Source organism: Colius striatus, chromosome 5 (genome assembly GCF_028858725.1).
Source record: "Colius striatus isolate bColStr4 chromosome 5, bColStr4.1.hap1, whole genome shotgun sequence".
Taxonomy (NCBI): Eukaryota; Metazoa; Chordata; class Aves; order Coliiformes; family Coliidae; genus Colius; species Colius striatus.
This window is the reverse complement of record NC_084763.1, coordinates 11,498,221-11,514,581: the sequence shown is the minus strand read 5'-3', so window position 1 is coordinate 11,514,581 and position 16,361 is coordinate 11,498,221. Positions and strand designations below refer to the sequence as shown.

At 37.9% G+C, this 16,361-nt stretch overlaps 1 protein-coding gene across 2 annotated transcripts in view; it reads left to right on the top strand.

The window, feature by feature from the left end:
• The window catches only part of VPS41 (VPS41 subunit of HOPS complex), a 110,834-nt gene that overhangs the window by 27,887 nt on the left and 66,586 nt on the right, over nt 1-16,361 (top strand). For both annotated transcript variants that reach the window (XM_061997156.1, XM_061997157.1), the window contains one exon: nt 10,235-10,309. In XM_061997156.1, the coding sequence (XP_061853140.1) occupies nt 10,235-10,309 (75 nt within the window). The remainder of the gene's footprint in view (nt 1-10,234; nt 10,310-16,361) is intronic.

Here is a 16,361-nt window from a genome sequence, read left to right as displayed (position 1 = left end):
CTAGTAGCTATGTTGCCCATCTACCATCTTTTGAGAAGGATGTCAACCCCGTCCTTAGACTGAAAGATCTTTTTACAACATCATTACACTCTAAATGGATATTGGTTTTACTCTTATTCTGTAATATAGAAGCATAGGAAGAAGCTTCCTCTTTGTTTGCTGGTATCAAACATTTTTCTAAAAAGTGAGGATCTTGTTTTCTGTCAGTTGCATTTCACAACCAACTCTAAAGGTATCACATTTGAGGTACCTTTGCAGCCCTCTGTAGTGTCACTGATTTCAGTAGGAATTTGTTAATGTCACCTCTTAATGAGGTAAAGGGCTAGGAGTGAATATTCTTCTGTCACGATCATCTAGACATATCAAATAGTTCATTTGTTCTCAACTTGGTGAGGTCCTATCATATTCTGCATGTTTTCTCAAAAATAAATTTAAATCTGGAAATTTTAGGGGCAAAAATATCTCATGGGAGAATAGCAGTAATGACCTTCATATTTAGCACAGTATTTAATACAGCATTGTTGGTCAATGAAAGGGCAAAGTTTCCAGAGTTGAGGTTTTTTTTTCACCAGACCTTGTAGGAACTCTGAGTCTATTTTTGTGAAAGATCAAATAGAGGACCTTACTGTAATTCTGCTAAGTGAATTTACGTGTGGCATTTTCAAACATTTTTGAACAAAATTACTTGTGACATGCAGAAACGTCAAAATCATCAGAACAATTTTTTTTTCTTCTTTTGTTTTCCTATCCCTTTCACCATCCTGGTTTGTTAACATTTGCTGTTTGAATGCCTGCTACATCTTGTGATTATTTAAAAAATGTAATTTGTGTTTGCAACTGTTACTGACCTTTTCTCTGAAAAATTGCCTTGTGCACCATTATTTGACAACAATATTAGACAACAAAGTTTATTTGCTTTTAAGAAAAAACATAGAAACATAGTTTCTAATTTCAAAGACATATTAAACGACATGCACAATAATCTTTTTTTGTCTCTTATTTAAGCAAAAGTTTACTTTTCTAGAGTGTAATTTGCTCTTCAAAGAGCCTCAGAAACCTCAGAACAAATTTCACACAACTGTTAAAATAAGGAACGTACTTTTCTGTGCCTTCCAGAGGCTAGTCCCTGATAAGAAAGACTAGATACTGCTAGCTTGTTCTGTCTTTTACTACTTGTTTGTATTCAAAGAACCACAGCTTCTCACCAGCAGAGATGTCCTTGCCCTACTGGGAACTTTCTGGTTTGACCAGGTGGTGTTGACTGTCATGAGACGTATGTTCAAGTGATTCACCGCTTCCTGTTTCTGGTCATCTCAGAAGCATATTGTGCCACATCTGTCTCATATGCCCCCTAAATGCTCTTTGTTGATATAGAGCTGGACCACTGGGCCAGTTGCTCGAGAGTTTTTATTAGCAGCAATGAAACAACTAGTTTCAGGTAGCACTGATGAAGTCTTTTCATAAAAGACTAATAACACAGATGTACGTCTTCTAAACTTTAACAACCTTTAAAAGCATGGGGAGGATTTGGAAAGCTTTGATTCCTAAGAAGCTACAATACTGCTGATTCCTGGAGCTGTTTTCCTTTCAAATGGCATTTTATACCTGGATGGCATTTTCCTCTGTACAGAAAGCAGGCACTTAGTGCACATATACAAAATAATAACAGTTTGCTTGTCAGAATTATTCAGAGTTCTGGCATTAATAAAATATTATTTGCATTAGAAAATATTTTCCTAGTTAGAAAGTCCAAAGCAACTGAGTTCTGGAGGACAGTGTTTTTTATACAAGTTGACATTAATGATAGAGCTACAGCCCTTTGTTTCCATTAACAGTAAAAATGCAGCACTATTAAAAACACAAAATGACATAACAGGGGCATAATATGATAAACCAAAGATGAAGGCAAAACTAAGTATTCTTTCCCATAGAGGGTTAGCTATTATTGATAATGAACGTTGTAAATCTAGTAAAGATTCCTTTCTGAAGGATGAGACTTATTTGCTTTAAAAGACATGACAGTATGTATAGCAGTTTTTTATTGCACTCTTGATGGAATGATAAACATGGATGAGACATCTAAATTTGACCAGTCTCGGGTGTTAACACCCTGAGAGTTGCTGCTGACAAAAGTATCTGATGTCAAGCTGGCCATCTCCACTGTGATGCTGCTGAGGAAGCCAGTTCCTCTCAGTGTCCTGTGACACAAAGAAATAAAAAGTATAAGAAATTTCAGAAATCGATATTGTGATGTTGGAAGGTTCACCAATGTAACCCTAAACTGACTGATAATTGAAGTCTGTAGTTGCTGCAGGTCTTAACTGTCTTGAAGGTAGGGGCTCTGAAATGTGAGCAGTCTAAAGATGGAGGATGAATCTGTTTGTTTGCTTTTTTGATCTACTTTAAATAAACTTTATTGTAAGCAATCATGTCTGCACTTCACTAGTATTGAAATAGAGCCTCTTTGTATGTAAATGCATTGAGGAAGTTGCACAAGATCAATTAATCTTCACATTTTAGCTTTTCCTGTCTTACTGTCACAGTGAGGATATGGCATACAATATGCTGCTTACAGTAACAGTTCACGTCATGATCCATAGTTTTTATTTGTGAATACTCGCCTTCCTCTCCCCCCATCTTTTTGATTTGCTCATGTTTTTAGGATCTTGTCAAGAATCAGACAGCCAATGTTGATCATGGTTGAGTATCTCTGATGGGTTTGTGAGACTGTCCTAGATGATATAACTGCAAATAAAAGTAGTTCTGGAGTTGATGTCCAGCAAGAATACAATGCTTTTAGTAAGCAGGAAATGTATTTGTTACTGCATGTAGCTCTGATTTATGCCAATCTATACCAGTGTTGAAAACTGGATGTTTACATGCAAAATGGCACTTTAGCTCTAGTTATTGGCTGAACTTCAGCATTGATCACCCAGTGTAATACAAAACTGTGCCAGGAATATGACTAGTTACGTCATTTTCACCCGGGAAAGGGAATTCCTTCCCTTACGATATTTCTGCTTCTGTCTGATTCCGTCAGTGAGAGATCATTTCACTGATTCTATAGCCATTATGTTGGAATCAGTGTGTAGTGAAATGGTTGACAGGCAGAATAACTGGAAAAAATACTTAGTGCAGTTTTTCATTGCAGGAACTGGTAGAAGGATGAAAACTATGTTTATGGAGAAAATAATGGCTACACAATAGAATGTATGGAGAAGCAGGGACACTAGGCTCCATGTGGTCATGTCTTCTCTTCTCTGTTGGGTCATGGAGGGTGATGAGTGTCATGGCTATTGTGAAAACCTTCCTGGAAATGATGTTGGCACAGCAATGCTTGACCCATGAGAATACTCAGGAGCTTCTTTGCTTCTTTAAAAGTTATTTCACCAAAGCACCTGTAAAATAATCTCTAAAGAAAATCAGTCCTGACAAGAACTTGCACTATATGACCTCATTGGCCTTTCCCATCAGTCACGTCTCTGAAATGTGGGTTATCAAGAAATTGAGAAAAATCTCATACTTTCCACTTTGGGGAGGTAGAAGTCTACAAAATCCTATTAAATGACAATGGTGGTGTTTTGTTAGAAACAAGCTGTGGAAGCACCCCATTAAATTTTATCCTCAGAGACTGAGATACCTTTTTTTTGGATTATTCTTCAAAGCCCAATTTATAATTCAGTAGCCTCTGTGGAAAGTTAATGCTCAGTGATGAAATCTCCAAGTTCCTTGTGCTTGGGGAACTGTTCTGAAAAGAAAGTAGTTAGAAATCAGTGAAGTAAACCTTCAGATTGCCTGGGATAGTCTTCTCCCATGCTGTGTTAGGCCTTCTGAGAAAGATGTATGTATTTATCACCTATAGCCCTTCCTAAGCCCTCCATATGGGGGTGTGATGGGGAATATTGCTTCATATTCTCAAATGACCTTAACACAGAGATAGAGAAGTAGAGGCAGATTTAGGATGTACCGTCATTGAAGCCCTACATGTGTACAGGGAATGGTGAAGGGGACCTGGGAGAAGAGAAACAGGAGTAATGTGTTTACTTTGGCACAGAGCTCCCAGGAGGAAATCTCCTTACACACCAGTGTTTTTATAGAAAAGAGATTCTACTTTGGATCCATCAGGAATTAGGTAACAGTTAAACTCTGCTAGGAAGCACTGTATGCTTTCAGTATAGATTTGTTTTCAGTAATAGTTCCATCATTCCTAGACAAGCATTCTGATTATCTAGCAGCTACTACAGATTTAGAGAGATCCTTTGTTAATTTCTTCTTCCTTGTATTTTTTTGCTTTTTTTCTTAGTCCCTGTAGTTGACAAACAAGATTAAGGGATTCACTGATGTGGAAGATATTGAAATCACTGCAGGCTTTTTGGTATTTCTCACTTTCTCAGATTATATATGAGAGATTCCTTGTCCTCATACTCCCTTAGTTCTAGACAAGCTTACAGATCTTTCTGTTTTGTAGGCAAGGTCTGCCTTCTCACAGACAAAATAAAAGTTAATGTTGTTATTGTTCTGTGTCCCAGACCTTGTCACTCTCTCCAGCTTTCCCCACTAGTTTTTCTTCTAACCAATATAATCTCTCATTTTTCATTTGGAGAATGACAGATTGAAGACTGTTATAGGAAAAGCATTGGAGCAGGAATCCTCACTTAGCAGAATTTGGCTGCCAGTATTGTTGAACAAAACCTCTTTCATGTGGATGTTAGCAAATTCTCATAAATTGAAAATTTAAGTGTTGTAAATTCAGAGTACACTGCTTCTATCACAGGCATTGGTGAACAGCTTATTCTGTAACTTTTAAAGCTTCCTTTTCAATTTCAAGCATTATGTTACTACCTTATGTTTCTCACTTATGTATAAACACATAGGTATGTGTGTACTTTGTTATACCTTGTGGTACCTTTTTATAGGTAAAGCATAATACAGCAACAGAGTTGACTTTTCTGAGTTGTTTTTCCCTCTATTGTATCAGTAAAACTCTACAAGTATGAAAATATGCATAAGCCAATGCAGCACTAAAGCATCTGAGGCCAGAAAAGTGGATAGTGTTCTGAAGTCAAAACAGATGGGACAAGCAATATGTGATACATTTGTGCTTAGTTGTTGCACACCTTCCTTTTTTTTTCTGTTAAAAGTTGAAGACTCTCTCACTATCTGGTTTATTTACTATCACCTCCTATCACTCTCCAAAATGAAAAGGCCCTGAAAAATAGTACTCCATTTTGACAAGTTAGGTAGCTTAGGCTTTCTTGGTAGGGTAAGGGCATCGTTTTGGATGGGGAAAAGAGAATATTCAGTACTTGCCTACTTTCTTTTTTTTTGGTTGGTTTGTTTTCCCAATGATCTTAAAGGCATTGCAGGTTTCTCAGTTCATTGTTGTCAATGTGTATAAAATACATATTTTATGGATATACAAGCTGCAAAACTGGGGCTCTATTCAAAGCAAATTCCTCTTTCTACCTAGTGTGAGGCTTATATTTTGAGAGGAGCTTAGATTAGTTATGACAATAACTGAGGCAGTTTCTCTTTAGAAATTGGTGTTTTGCACTTCAGTAGCCCCACTATGGTGGAAATAACACAAACATAAAAATTATAGCCCTTACTCCAGTGGGCAGACATTTTAAGCCATGGGTTGATTGGTCATATTGCTGTACATTGGAGTTTTACATGTTTGTCTGTGTGAATGTCATGCAGATGGAAACATAATGAAAAAATTAAAAATGGGCACTTGTAGGAGACATATTATTTTAATTACAACTCAAACTCTGTACATACAGTTTGCCTTAGTATGGAGAGCAGCTACTTAGTGGTTATGTAGATCCAGATTGATGTGAAAGACCTATGGTAGAAAAGACCTGTGGGTGTTTTTCTCCTGCAGATATATGTGTGTGGGTGGGTATAGATAGATAGATAAATAAAAATGCTCAGGTTAATTTGGAAAAAGTATCTGAAAATTCTTTTTAAAGAAGGGGTGAATATGCTGCTTAAGTGGATTGTATTAGCGATGGGAACCTCTTGAAGTAAAATGGGCTTTGCTCTAAGTATGATTGAACACTGCTTTGCTTTTCACACTCCTAATGTGTGTGTTGCTTGCCTGCTAACCGTGGCTAAAAGGCATGAAGTCACAGGCAGCTATTAAAACGTTTAGATTCCTAGCTTGTAAATGTTGCATTTCTCACAGAATTGGAGTGAAATCCAGTCTTATGTTTCTTGTTCATCCACTTCATATCCATTGGGATGCAGCATTTGTGAAAGAATCAATTATCCATTTGTTAGTCAGAGGAGCTTTACAAATTATACATTAGCAGATTGATTTCTCAGGTTCACCATTGGGGGACTGATGGTATAAGGTGGGTTGATGATGAGTGTCGAGGGAGAAGGAGTTGCCACAAAGAACACAATTAAAAGAAGCTTTCTGAGTGGCTGTGAATTTACTCCTAATTGAAGAGCTGACATAATCCATACTAAGTGTGTTTATTTCAAGCATTTTACATTAGGTAATTGATTATCATATGAGGTACATGTGTTGGTGGACACTTCATTTTTGATTCCTTTAAATTTAGGATTTTGCAAAAGAATGCATTTAGCTCTTTACGTGCAAGGTTGCCTGCTAGCTTTTTCTTCCTCTCTCTAAACTTTTCTTTCTTCTATTAAGGTAACATTTTTTTGTTCTATAGTGTCAGCTTGACATTATTGATTTTGAACAGTCAAACTTACTTACGTTGTCCAGAATTCCAAACATGTCTCCATCAGAAAGAAAACTGAAGCTAATGGAAATTCAGCTGAAGGCATTTATTCCTTCTTTTCCAGAACTTCCACACTGTATGAAATTCTGAAGGTGTTCCCAGGTTAATCATTTCAGTGTATTTCCTTTTCTAACTTTTAGGATCCTCCCTACTGCCAGATTTGAATTATATTGCTTTAGAAATACCATGTACGTTACTGTTATTTATACAGTATGGGAAGTATTATTGTGACCACAAAGAAGTTGTATGGTTTCACTTGTTTGACCTAAAACTAGACGTCCTGATTAGGCTAACAAAAGAAATGTAGTGCTAAATAAATCACTAGTAGTCATTCCCTCACCATGTTATTTGCAGCTACCTGTGGGTATATGGCATGGGGTTTAAGATTAGAACAACTCTTAATTGAGTAACATTAACATGCATTATGTTCCTAATTTTTAAATTGACTCTTTGACCTCAGATGGCTGTTGTAATTATTATTTTTAAGAATACGATGCCTGTGATTTTTTTACAGTTTTTTTTTTCCCCTCAATCATTTAAAATACCTTTAAAACAGTCAACTTACCAAACCCCAAAGCGTATCCTGGTCCCAACTGTATCAAGTGATCAGTCTTCCAGGTTGTGATGAGTTAGTGATTACCTGTGTCCTTTCTAACCTTGAGTGATTCTTCATCTTTTGGCAACCTGTAAAGTTGAATGTTGCAGGAAGGACATTTATTCTCCATACTGTAAAACCCAAAACCTGTTTTCTTTTGCCAGGCAAATTAAACTCTTCAGTGGGTTAGCTGGAACAAGGTTTAAAGAAACCACAAGGGAGAGACAGTTGTAACTTCATGGCTGAGTTGATAAAATTTAAGAAAAAAAAAAAAATCAGAGTGAGGAAGGTTAACCCACAGACTGATCTGTGTTCCTTTTCCTGAAATACCAAACTCATTCACAGGGTATTGGCAGGGGACAATTACAACTACATTTGCAATGGTAAGTAACTTTGGCACAGCAGTACATTTGTAGAAATAATTGATGTGAAAATATGAGTTGGAGCCGATTCTAGAAGAAACACTTTGGTTTAGATAACACATGAACCAACTTTATCTGTGTTCTTTTATTTCTGATTTCCTGGATAGTTTTAGATATGTATCTTCAACAGCTTTCCAGTGGAATGTAGTTCTTGAAATGGTAGGCTTACTATTCAGTTACTGGAATGCAGTTACATATATAATGCCCACGGTATGCCATGTGGCTTTTAAACTGCAGCACAACAGATAAATTCCATCATCCTGCTCCTCATTTGCAACTTTTATGTGAACATAACTTACATAGTGTACCTTGCTTCCTTCCTGCACTCCATTTTTTCAGCATCAAACTTTATCAAAGCCGTTTGGTGGCAAAATGCCTGCAGTGCTGACTGTAGGTTAAGGCTACTGACTCTTCGAGTGTCTCCTGTTTTGTTTGTTTTTGTCTCTGGCTTTGTTGTAGTAGAGTTTCTCCAAGAAAGCCCATGACATGGGAGTGCTACTGGATCTGCTGTTGCTGGTGTGGCAGCCGTAATAGCAGATGTCAGTGCTGGAGAGATGAGAAGAACGTGGGCAACTGAACACTGTACTTCAGTGTATGACCCCAAATCAAGATGGAACTATTCAAGATTGACTTTTTGTCTTTCCAGTTGCAGAATATTAGAGTAAGAACCTTTGTGAGATAGTGAACGTGGGAATGGCATCTTAGATGCAGTCGAGAACAAATAAACATGCTACTTCCATCAAACTCAGTTGAACTTTCTGAGCTTGTCCTTGCAGACGGACAGTTTTCCGTCATTGGAGAGGGAATGATGATGGTTTTTTTCCATCTAGGCAGAGACAAAGTCTCCGTTTGCCCCTTTATGAGAGAAACAGAAGTTTAGAAAGGTATTTGCAGGGTAGAAAAGCATGTTCTAGGTATTTTTATGAAGTTTGCAGAAAACAAGACTGACAACTGACAGGTCTGGCCTTTCTCAGCATCCTCCAGTCTTGAAATTAACCAACTGTGTTGCGCCTGAGAATCAGAACTTTCAGAAGCATGTTGACCACACCAGCAGGATGATTGCCTTGAGCTGTGGTCCTCAGCTGACAGCCCCCAAGTGCATTGGGAGAAATGAAGCTGAGGAATGTGCACTGACTGCCTGTGCTCCCAGTGATGCACTCGCTTCTAGTCTTGAAACACAGCGAGTCAACCCAACTACTCTGTGACAAATACTTCTGGACCATATAAGTCAAGGAAAAGTAGATTGACTTCTTCCTCTGCAGTGTACTTTTGGAAAACAATACACAGTAGATGCACAGTAATTAAGATATTTCCAGGTAGCATTTTGTGGTGACACAAAGTAAGACCAAGAGTGATGTCTCCCACATGCAGGCAAACAGGAAAGCAAATGGACTACCAGCATCATTTTCCCAACTCATCAGGCAACTGTTGCAGTGCAAGGCTCAGTTGTTCAACCTTGACTGTAAAGAAGCTTCTAGAAGATGAACTATGATTTGGGCATGTGTTCTTTTGAAGGTGGAAGAGAGGAAAACTTAATTTCCCTGCGTTGGATTTTTATGTGTTTGTGTGAAAGATTATGGGGAAAAGCTTCCCAAAGGCTGTGAGAAATTCTCAGCCTGTCTTCTCTAGATAGTTCATCTGGACAGTGTGTTTTTATATAACTTTTTATGATGTACTTTTTGGGTAATTCCAACTACTGTAGCATATACAAGGACCTGTGATATTTTAAATACAGTTGTGTAACATATAATGTGACCCCACAACTCCAGTACTGTTCCAGTGACACTTTTCACACAAGCATAGGATGGATTTCTCTTTTATCACATTCAAAGCCACAGAAGTGATCTGTTTTGTGGTTCAATTCATTCAAAATTTTATGAGAATAAAAAAAGTTGTTCTTAAATGTGTAAGAGAAACTTACTTGGCTGAAGATCCTTCAATGATGCTTGAAATGATGAGATATTTGTTACAGAGGGTGAAATGAGGATCATGATACTTAGGAAGGTTCTTGGTACTTGAGTATAATTGGATGGGGTTTTGTATGTGAGAGGATATGCATTGCGTTACCCAAATGATGTTACAAGTTAGTTCTGAGTACTTAAGATAAGGATAGAAGTTTAAGCTAAAGAAAACAGTAACAGATGTCATATAACCCCATAGATTAGAACCAAAAGTCTATCTCTACAGGAAAAAGAAAATTTATTAAATTGAGGCAGTCTTCATGCTTTTAGAATGAGTACATCTGTGTTGCAATTCAGTACCTTCTAACACTCAGTTCTGAGAACACTCTTAAAGGCAAAAGTGAAAGCAGAGAAGGGATTTGAAGGAAGAAATAATTACCAGTATAGCCAGACCAAACCAGAAGAATTTTCAGTTGCCTTGATGCCTGTGTTAAAGCATGCAATTGGTGATATAAGTTTAAAGTCAATTCTAAAAGTCTTTTTTTCTTTCTTTTCATTCTCTAGAGCCCCGTGAAGATAAACCAGATCAGCCTGGATGAAAGTGGAGAACACATGGGTGTTTGCTCAGAAGATGGCAAGGTACAACAAACTCATTTATATATTAATGAGGTAGCACGTAGTGCGCGGTATTACACTCGAGATAATTGTGCTACCTGTGGAGTTAACTCCTGTATTTAGCACTATCACTTTGGCCGTCCATTTTGAGAACTGAGTTCACCTTTGAATACTCAAAATTAAAGTCAAATATATTTTGCACAAATGTGCCGTAGGAAAAGTAATTACAAGAATGTCAATAATGTAACTGATATTAAGCTGATTAACAGCTGTGGCAGGAGGACATGTCACCTTAATCATTACTGCTGTGCCAGTTATACTTCAGTGACTACTCTGCTGTTCCTGCAAGACAGTAGTTTAATGCTTTTCTGCTATAAATCCACAAAATTGGATTTTGTGGGCATGATTTCTGTGGGCTGGTGGTTTTCATTTTCACACACGTTATGAATGTTTCTCTTGAATTATAGAATCTTTTGATAAGCAATCATAGTTTATCAGAAGAATAAAGTGTCTTACAACAGCCACATTAAATAAATGTAAAATCAATATATGTACAGTTTCCTAAAAAACTGGCACCTACTTCCTTGACTGAGGACATACATCATTTGTGCAGTGTATAACTAACAATTATCAGTGCTTCTCTGGAATGTTGAGCTGTGACATTTAGTGGTTTTGGTGATTGATTTTCCACTTATAAGAATGTCTTTTTTGTTTTTAAGTCGATGGCAGTCCATTCTCATGTTGGTTTGCAATGATAAAATTCTAATGCACATGATGTAGTTAAGCTTCTTTTTTAACATAATACTCATATGCAAATTGAGTGCATCAGAAATAATTTTGATAATTTTTCAATATCCATCTGACTTACTGAAGAGAACATTTCATAGAGTAAACTTGGTAGGAGGAGGAATGTTGGTGATCTTAATGGATGCATCCTGTTCAGTAGAAGTTCTATAAATTAAAAACAAAATTGGATTTTGCAGTAGGCAAAATGGGGAAACAGCCCCTTTAGACTGTACACTCTTGGGCTTTTTTCCTTCCAAATAGGGGCTTTTTTTTTTTCCTCGACAGCCCAGCAGCCAGTTTATGTATCCAAGTCTTTTGTTTCTCAGAGATATCTTGATGTCAGTATCTTGACACAGTAATTGGGATACTAGTGCCTATCAAAGTGGGTTGTAGAATTTTACAGCTTGTGAGAAACACAGCAAGAGTGTCCTAATTTTCTAAGCAAGATAAGGAAAGGGTCAGTAATTGTGCAAGGTAATAAAAATGTTGAGCTAGTGTCGGTTTAGGTGTTTTGAATGGGGGGGTGGGAAGTAAGCACTTGCTACAAGGGCTCCTCAGATGTTACTGTGGATTACTGACTTGAAATATGTACATTGCAGTGAGACTGCAAGCCATGCACATTTTTCATATGTTAAATTAATATTGACAATATGTACTTGATTTCAGAAACATTCAAAAATTCAGAATCCCTACTTTGGTGTGACTATATTTGAAAAGACTCCAGTACTTTAAATGGTGAATCTTTCTTCATTTACTGTAATAGCTATGTAGATTCGGTAGGTGACATTACATGCTATATAAGGCAGTCTAAACTATGTCACCAAGCCAGGCTTAATTCTAGTAATGTTTTTGATGCAGGGCTAGAGTATCACAAGTACAATTTTAATCATACTTGCTTTCATAGAGTCCAGGGACACTGATGCTTTACCATATTCTACACTGAAAAGCTCATCTGGAGAGATGAAATATCTGGGTGTTTTAGAAGTTAGACTTTCCACTTGACCCAGAAAGGTGTGTGTCTATAAAAGGATCTACCCCTAAAATGAGTGAAAAAACATAGCTGTCTATTATACTACTGTACAAGAACATGACAGAAATTCCTGGACAGATAATACAGCACTTACAGCCTCTGTATCATAACAAAAGTGTAACTTTCTACTGTTTATAGCTCTTTCACAGAATCGTTTGGTAAGATCATACAGTGAAACCACTAACCTAATACTGCCACGTCCACCACTAAACCATGTCACTGAGCACTTCATCTACACATCTTTTAAATATTTCCAGGGTTGATGATTCCTCCACTTCCTTGAGCAGCCTGTTCCAGGGCTTGAGAACCCTTTTCGTGCAGAATTTTTTCCTAATATCCAATTGAAACCTCCCCTGGTACAGTTTGTGGCCGTTTCCTCTTGTCCTATCATTTGCTACTTTGAAAGAGAGACCAGCACCTACCTCATCACAACCTCCGTCCCAGTTAGTTCCAGGTAGAGCAAGAAGGCCTGCACTAAGCCTTCTCCAGGCTAAGCAAGTCCAGTTCCCTCAGCCACTCATCATCAAACTTGTTCTCCAGACCCTTCAACAACTCTATTGTCAATCTCTGGACATATTCCAGCACCTCAGTGCTCTCTTGAGAGTGAGAGGCCTCTCTTGAGAGTGTGAGACCCTCTTGTAGTGAGAGGCCCAGACTGAAGCACATTATTCAAGGTGTGGCCTCACCAACGCCAAGTACAGGGTAATGATCACTCTCCTGGCCCTGCTGGTCACACTATTTCTAATACAAACCAGGATGCCATTGGCCTTCTTGGCCACCTGGGCACACTGCTGGCTCATGTTCAGATGGCTGTTGATTAACACCCCTGGATCCTTTTCTGCCAGACAGCTTTCCGACCAGTCTGCCCCAAGCCTGTAGCATTGCCTGGGGTTGTTGCAGCCCAAATGCAGGACCTGGCACTTGGCCTTGGTCAACCTCATGTGATTGACCTCAGTCCATTGCTCCAGCATGTCTAGGTCGCTGTGAGAAGCCTTCCTGTCATCAAGCAGATCTACACTTCTGCCCAACTTGGTATCATACGCAGTCTTTCTGAGGGTGCACTCAATCTCCTCATCCAGATCATTGATAAAGATGTTAAACAGAATAGGCCCCAAAATTGAACACCACTGGTGACTGGCTGCCAGCTGTACCTAAACCCATTCACCACCACTCTCTGGGCCCAGCCATCCAGTGTTTTACCCAGCAAAGGCAGTGCTCATCGAAGTCATGGGCAGACAATTTTTCCAGGAGAGTGCTGTGGGAAATGGTATCAAAGGCTTTACTAAAGTCTTCAGTAAACAACATCCTGTTCCTTACTATAGTGGGAATGTTAGTCTTGTAAGAAATGAAATGCTTTTACATGTTGTTGCAAAGTCATCATTAACTCAGATAAATATGTGAAATCCTCTTTTAAAAAAGTGAAACAATTTTCTTAAATCAGTTTTAAACAAACAAACAAAAAAGGATGTAATAAAAAGACCTGTGAATTTTGAGCTGACTGGGTTGATGCAAGTATTTTGTATCAGTTACTGAAGATGTAACCTCTAGACCACTGCAAAAGATGCAGAGAATGCATTTTTCTATATCAGTGGATCTAGTATAAGGGAGGTGGAAAATGCTTGTCTTTTTGAAGGAAGGTCTTATGGTGAGAACCCTCTCCTACCTGTTCTGCTTTCTGATGTATTTTAGATTAGTACTTTTTTCTTTCTTTTCCCGTTCTCACGCTATGTGTGGACTGGCTACGTTGACTGCAAGGGAGGCGTAGCAGCACAGTGCAATTCTCTGACCTTCTTGTCAAGTGACATCCAGACCTAATGTCAAAACCTGGCACCTGTATATCATACATTGCCAACAGGTGCTTTGGGGGTCAGGGTTTTTTTTGTACTGTGTATTTGGATCTTAGAAAATCTCCCTTGCCAATGGACTTGACTGCAGCTGGTCACCACTGGAATGGAAAGGAACAGAAATTGAAACCACCACTACTCTAGTCAGACCACTAACTAGAGGAAATGGCCGGATGTTGAAATATTACAAGACAGTGAAGAGGAGAATTTTGGTTCAGGAATAAATAGAAGAGGAAGCAGGATTAACAGCTTCAGAGTTACAGAGTTTTTTAGATTAGTTTTAGGCCTCCTTGTATGCTGTCTTGAGAAACCTGGATCTGACCCTCAGTTTTGCTAAAGCTATCTTATGTCATTGTGTAGCAGTGATATAATTTACACCCTTACTGTCTTGTGATTTCTTTTTGTATGAAGAAATAGAAATTATGTTGAAGATCCATGTACTTATGTGTTTTAGTGTTATGTTTAATACCTGTAACAATATTTATGTTAAGAATATCCATGAAGTATTACATTGATGGTTTTTTCAAGAAATGTGACTTGTAGGTAAAATTTGTTTGCTTTCCTGCCCTTTGATCACTGAAGGTTGGAAGCTCTTCGATATGTGGAAGCAAAGAAACATTTAAGCCTAGATGCACTGGAGTGGTGGGTTCTAGATATTTGAAATTGGACAAGACTGACAAAATATAATGAACTCTCATCATGAAATCCTTTTACCAGCTACCCAAAAACATATGAGCTGAGTGAGCATAGAAAGTAGAAATAGATAAATCCAATATAGGTTTGTAATATCAAAAGAATCACTTTCTCTCTGAAGAATAAAAGACATTAAGAAGTAATAAACTGTTATACAGTATCCCTAGAGTAAACATGATAACATCTCTTTTATGCTGAGTTGTTTTTTTCCTCTAGTTAAGTGGCTCCATTTTGTTTTCACGCTCTTAAATATCATTGCTATATTTGATGCAGTATTATGAAAATGTTGAAGATCCTTGATAACGTTAATTTTGATTAATTAATATTAATTAGAGAGGGGTGCTTTGTCATTTCTGAGGACTCTACTTCCATGGAATTTGAAGTGGTGTGTTTTAGCTAAAGCTATTTTTTTTCTTACTCCTTTCTTCTCTCTTTCTTATTTCCTTTCCTGTGTTTCTTATTTTCTTTAGTCTATTGCACTGGATATGCTGTGCCAACCGATGAAAACAAAAACCCAGAAAGCAAAATCCTCTAGACATGAGCCGGAAGGTTTTCTAGGCTTACAGCCAGGCCCAACTCAAATACAACCCTTTGGTTGGCTTACATAATCACAGCTTTGCGATACATCTCACTGTCTCCAAATATTGATTTTCTAATCCTTTGGAGCAGTAGCTCAGCCCTACACAGGGCATGAAGCAGTATTTTTAAAGCGTGTTGTTAGAGGCAGTGTGTTCGCTAATGAGTAATGGACAGAGCTGATAATGCTGCTTAGGAGATGTATCCAGGAGACAAGCTTGAAAGGGAGATGAGGTGGTGTGAGATGTTTTTAACTTCACTGAGACTGCTGAACTTTGAGCCATACTGAGGATGGCTTAGTTCCTCTTGTAGTTTATATGATGTCTAATTTTTTTTACACTGTCTCTTTGACTGCCTGTAGGAATTTTGGGGGTTCTTGTCCTCTGAACTAATCTTTTTAGAGCCATTAAGTCTCACTTTTTATGGACAGTTACTGGTATTTGCTGTCTTTGTTCTGCAGATCTTTGTCTAGTGAGATTCTTATTTTCTTACTATTAATTTTTGCTTTTTTCCCCTGAAGGAATCAGGGGTAGAGAGAAAAAAATAAGGTTAAAAGATCTCTTGGATCTTTGAGTCCAACTTGTTGAACATGCAGAGCAGAGTTACCGAAGGGGTGACCTTTTCCAAAAAATAAGGATGAATGACTAAACATGTCTGAGAAGCTTCTAAAGTAGATTTGCTGTCAGATATGGTTTTCTACTGATTGTTCCATGGGATGCTCTTTTTTCTCTCTTCTCCCACCAGCAATTTCCATCTCTGCTGGGGTGATTTTGTTCCAACAGCTTTCAGCAGTGGGTGGAAACCTCTTAAAATCATAACAAAAAGGCAAACCAGTTATTATTCTTTGTGGAAATAATAATTAGTAAATCAATTACTATTTCTTGGCCATAAGCCTTCAGTCCTGTTTTACTCTTAAGTTCTGCAGGAACTGAGTTGTTAGCTGTCTTATCTGAGAATTGGGAAAGAAAGTGTTGTGTTTGGTTGAAGACATGAGCCCGTAAGAAGGCTGTACTTAAAAAAGCCTGAGAAACCTTATTCCATAGTCATAGCATCTAAGTCTAGTAGTATTTGTTAAAATTTAGTACCTCTGTACCTGTTCTGTAAGTAAAGGCAAGAAAACATTTTAAAAGCTGTTAATTCTGTTTAC